The following is a 5,401-nucleotide window of genomic DNA, read 5'->3' as shown; positions in this document are numbered from 1 at the left end:
GCTATGAGGCAAGATCTTCAACGTAAGAAAAAGGGATAGTCCAACTGGGTAGGTACTTTCCCTAGCAATATTTTTATTTCCAAAATAACAACTTTTGCAGCACTAATTCTCATATTGCTCTTAACAGATCATACTAGCAGAAGTATTTAAACTTTGAGTCATTTTCTTCTCAATAAATTCTAAAGAGACCTATTCACATCGCCAGAGAGAAAAAATAAAATATTGATAATAATAATAAGAGTTTAATTTCATAATATTTTACATTATGAGTCCTCTGGAATATCAAACTTACACTTCATAGAAACATTAACCAACATTCATTTCTTATTTTTTGTTTTTTTCTTCTTTTTCTTGATAGCCTTTGCCTTCTTTTTGATCTGCCTCTGTGACATCCACACTGGAAATGAACCATTTTGATCTCTGAAAGTCTTTTTGTTGAATTTTCTGCTACTTCCCACTTCCATATTCTCCACTTCTTCAGAATCCTTTTTTTCTTTTAATGACGCTGCATCCGTCACTGAAAGCAACAATCAAGGATACAAATTTACTTTTACCTGTAAGTCAACTTTTCTGTCAAGGCATTAACTAATAACTAAGGATCATTACTGACAAACAAGTAAAACTGGTACAATTCCTTATCACATACACGCAGTGGACTAATGAATGACTGGTATAATAGTGAATGAATTAATTGTTAAAACATGCATGCGTATTAGGCAACCTGACATGGGTCTTATTTAATTTAGAATTAATAAAACATCATTGAATAATGGACGACAAAAATAACCTGGATTTTTAAGAGGTGAAAATTTATAAATTGAGAAGATCACACCAAATGTTACTCAGCACAGGGAAGTGAAAATACAAATATAAAGCAAGGGGTGCAGCTGTACATTTGAGTGATGTAAGGCTGGTACCAGAAGGCCAATGAAAATCATACATTAAATAATTTACAAATATAAACAGATAATTTCCATCATTTCCACTGTGAATTGCCAGTCTAAGCCTAAGCTTCCAGGTTCTAAGGATCATAAATACACTTAGTATAATGAGCAATTATCTAAGTATGGTAGGCGATACTTAATTTTAAGGCAAGAATAAATAATTTTATAATTATGTTCACAATGTTTCATTCATTATTCAAACTGGTCCTAAGACATGGAACTCGTCGGCACTGTACTATTTAGATGGAAACAAAGGAAAAAATATGGGAAACTGGAAAAAAAAGTCGGGTACAATGAGATAAGGTAGGATAAGGAGTACAATGAGGGCCGACCCCGGTGGCGGCGGGGTAACGTCCTCGTCTGCCATTCTAAGGGTCGCGGGTTCGATTCCCGCCTGGGTGAGTTTCCCTCCATCTAGGGCTTGGATGTTTGTAAATGTGACCATTGTTATCGCTGTTAACAGTTCGATGTAAAAGGCCAAAATGCGCTGTTTTCGGACTAATTCTGAATAAATAAAATAAATAAATATGATTAAATAATATCACAGATATTGACAGCTGAAGATTCACATTCAGAGCTTGTCATCAAAGAACTCGCGGTAATATAACTAACTAACTTTGTACCAGTTTACAGTTTCAATATTTCAACTTCTTTTGTATTTTGGTCATTGTTGGACTATTTCTAATGTTTGATACTCGTTTGTTTTATCGAAAAGAAACACACATTTGGACTGAGAACACTCTGTTATAAGCCCATGCTAAGAATTATGCTTTGGGAGCTTTGAGCTTGAGAATTCTCACCTTTTAAATAAATCATATTAGCAAAATTATATTGAAAAGGTTGACTTCAATTTTAAAATAACACATGTCAACAAAGTTTGAGCAAACTTAACTAATTTATTCCGCTGGAATTCATTTAAAAATCAATTCTGGCGGCGGATTCTGCGGTCTCAGGCTACATTAAATAACTGATTCCAAGATTGTTTTCGAAAGTACAAAAGCTTTTACGAAAATTTACCCACCATGACAGGTGTGACCTGATACAGAAACTGAATAATTTATACAGAATGACCTTTGAAAGGAGTCCGTTCAATCTATCCAATTCATCCTTCAGCCAGATGCCAACAGTTTTGAGCAATTGTTAAACAAAGATTTTCAAAATCAGACACCGTTAATTACATAAAATATTTTAATAATTCTAACTTTAATCAATGTCCCCATAGAACTTCCAGCGTACATGGTGATTATTCGAATTTCAACGGGAATGAATATTCAGTTGTGGCTCAATTTAAAATGAGGGTTTAAGTACAGCTTTGCTAACATTTTGACAAATATGAGTAGATTTTATGTTAAAAGAGGGTTTCCCAATCCTCGACTATATTCCACGGCCCTAAGTTGATAGAGAGAATGTAACGCCAATGGTCGTATTAATAATATTATACCAAACATGGAAAACAAATTGGGGAAATTGCCTAGCGGGGTCAAATAACCCAGTGATATACACACTTGTGGGTCGCGGTAGTCCAGGGGGTAGAGCGTTGGACTACTGACCGGAGGGTCCCGTGTTCTATTCCCAGGCAAGACACTCTGGGCACCTGCGTTTCACCCAAGCTACGTGACTATGTGATTTTTCAGATAGTACCAGATCTTCCTCAATGGAAACCATAACCGGCACAGGGAAAGGAACTGGTCCCCCCTTCCCTAATGTGTGAATTTCACATGCCGTCGGGCTTAGTACTGGGTGAACTATACCATCACCTACCAAACTGACCTTCGGATTGATTACTGTGTTTATATACACTTATTCAAATGTCTACTCTACACAAGACAATGTAATAGTTTTTAAAAATTGGAATCATTCAAGTTCCAACCCTACACCTAAATTCCATTTTATTTTACCCTTGTTCACACAATCCCTCATCACCAACTTAACTCCATCAGAACTTGTAATTCTTCGTCAATCTAACCATAAATACTTCCATGATTTAATTACTATTAAAATAAGAGCAGTAGTGCGAGAAGTTTAGTTAATGTAATCAAAGTATACTGCGAAAATTACAAATAAATTGTATAGCAAATAATTAAAACGTCAAAAAACCACTCTTAACATTTAAATAACATAAGGCACTACATGGCACTATCCCCCTTCATAAATGCTAAGAAAAATGCGCGAGGTTCTCTGCTTTGTGATGATAACAAGATCCTTCAGAAGCAAACGTCGATTGAATGGGTATCAGGAGGAAACAGATTACGAGGTCAACTTATTTGAAACCGTCAGCCTCACTTAAACCTTACCTGTGGCGATTTCAGAAATATTTTCCATTTCCACATCGGTCTTAGCACCAGCACCAACAATTAATTTCAATTTCTCAAGTTCCTTTTTTCCATAACGGACTCTTTTCACGGCACGCATTTTTTTCTTCCACTTGCTTCTTATACTTTTAGCCATAATTAATTATGTGTATTTCACTAGAAGACTATTTCACAAAACAACTAATGGTGCATTAAACAATGAGCACGTGCTAACAACAACTGTGTTGAGTGTAACTGAACGAGTCACAGAACCGGATCTTTGAACCGATTCATTGACAAAAGAATGTTACCAACAAACAAACGATGCTCAGCGCCATCGGAGTGTTTGTGTCTCTTGCGAACTTCTTGTCTCGTATTAATCGTAACCTCAGAGACATCTCGTAGGCAGCCAATCAATCAAAATTTTCCCCAGCTTCCCGCGATTGTTCTGATTTTAATTTTCCAAGATTGGACTCCTGTTTGTCCAAATACATGCTTGTCGTGATCGGAATTTCTTGAAGTCTAGCTTTTCAGATGATGTGTGCGCAACGGTAGTTCATAATTTTTGAGCTAACCTTGTCATGTCTGAACAATTATTTTTCTTTTATCATTCCTTAATAAAACATGACTTTTATGTCCAACGCACAAGAAAAAAATAAACTCAAGTACCCACATTATGTAATTGAAAAATTGAAGTAACTACATTTAGCCAAATGGTAATTAGATTTTCTGGGAAAAGAAAATCATGAATAGGAATAAATAGGTTATTATTCTTAGTCTAATTTCAATGAAAGCCATCGGCATGCTAAACACTGGGGGCAAATGCATTCCTTGTTTGCCATTTAACTCCCTTTCCAACTCCACTTCTTGGCCAGTAATTCGATTATTCTTAAGGCCATTTCCTCATTAAATAGACTGCAAAGAAATGGGCTTATGGGTGTAAAAATTGTTGCATGAAAGTACTCAAAAAGTCTTCTCAGTTCAATTTTTTGCTGTGTGGATGTATTTATCTGAGTTCAACACAGAAGGACACAAGTAAATTATTTCTTGATTGGAAATAACCCTAATTCCAACTTGTTTTTACAGATGGTAGGCCTAGGTATGTCACGAGGGAGAGATTTACAAGGAAATATTTTGAGTCTCACTTCCCTAACCATGGCCTGAAATCTTCCTTCGACCCATGGTGCCCAATATCAGCAGTCAATTATGAACCCTGCCTTGCGGTTTTGCACCATCCCAAGTGGCTCACTGCACTGCGGCTAAATACTATATGTTTCATCCAAGTGTTGCCTCTTTTTCTTTGTATGTTGTTTGTCTGGTGGGCAGGAAATAACATTAAAGGCAGTATCCTCAAAACAATTTCAATCATCAGAGCTAACAATAACTATGATGGCAGTCAAAATATACAATGTCTCATAGGTTTACAAATTCTATTGTTATGAATACCAAGCCACTCTTAATACATGATTCTCATCTTTTCCTAGCTGCACATCTATTTGGTTTTTTATGTATTATATTAACAATAGTATATTTAATTTCTTTACTAGATCAGGAGAAGATAAACGGTGCTGATTGGCCTTAATTGAATTTCTTTTTATTCACTAAAGGATGCATACTATACTCCAGGATGATAAATACATACTCAAATTCTTTCGAGTGTTAGGATATGAAACAATTTTATATTGGGAAAATATTTAGCACACCCTTTCATTGGACTCAAGAACCTACTTGGGGTATACACATACACTCCCAGTAGGAAATTTCTGTTTAGAGAATCCATTTAAAAATACAAACTTCACGTTCATCAGCCCAGTGAAGCCCAAATAACACTGAATCCTCAGTGGCATTTTTTGAGCTGGTTAATTCTGTTCAGTAACTTTTAAATGTGACTCAACAGGTATATAACTACATGTGCAGTGAAAACACAGAGCAATATACATATCTATCTAATAAACATAAACAGAATAAAAGCAACAAACCTTTAGTATTGACTGCCATTGGTGGTGTCAAATAAGCGTGGGTTATTGATCAGATTGCACGAAACTGTATTAGTTAGGACCAGTTTTTTTACTGTTTTACTATGCTGTTTCACCCCCAATTGGGCTTTGATTCATTCTTGCAGGAATTTTATCTACCAGTCCTTGACTTAAAAAATATGTGTACCTC

The 5,401-nt window shown here is 35.6% G+C and overlaps 1 protein-coding gene across 1 annotated transcript; it reads right to left on the bottom strand.

Annotated features, from left to right (window-relative positions):
• Positions 1-226: 226 nt before the first annotated feature.
• On the bottom strand, positions 227-3,511 carry LOC139690626 (protein LLP homolog). The gene is made up of 2 exons (XM_071588111.1): positions 3,239-3,511; positions 227-517 (listed from the first exon to the last, which is right to left on the bottom strand). Exons 1-2 carry the CDS (start codon positions 3,390-3,392, stop codon positions 318-320), a joined length of 354 nt encoding a protein of 117 aa, XP_071444212.1. The 5' UTR covers positions 3,393-3,511; the 3' UTR covers positions 227-317.
• Between the last annotated feature and the right edge of the window lie 1,890 nt (positions 3,512-5,401).

The sequence above is a fragment of the Hetaerina americana genome, unplaced genomic scaffold (assembly GCF_022747635.1).
Source record: "Hetaerina americana unplaced genomic scaffold, ioHetAmer1.1.p SCAF_3, whole genome shotgun sequence".
Lineage (NCBI taxonomy): Eukaryota > Metazoa > Arthropoda > Insecta > Odonata > Calopterygidae > Hetaerina > Hetaerina americana.
This window is presented reverse-complemented; position numbering and strand designations above follow the sequence as displayed.

What these genes read in the sequence shown, in the direction of transcription:
- LOC139690626 (XM_071588111.1), bottom strand. Translation starts at nt 3,392, where the DNA reads ATGGCTAAAAGTATAAGAAGCAAGTGGAAGAAAAAAATGCGTGCCGTG. An exon ending in TATTTCTGAAATCGCCACAG is followed by an intron (nt 518 to 3,238) that starts GTAAGGTTTAAG and finishes TGTTGCTTTCAG; the next exon opens with TGACGGATGCAGCGTCATTA.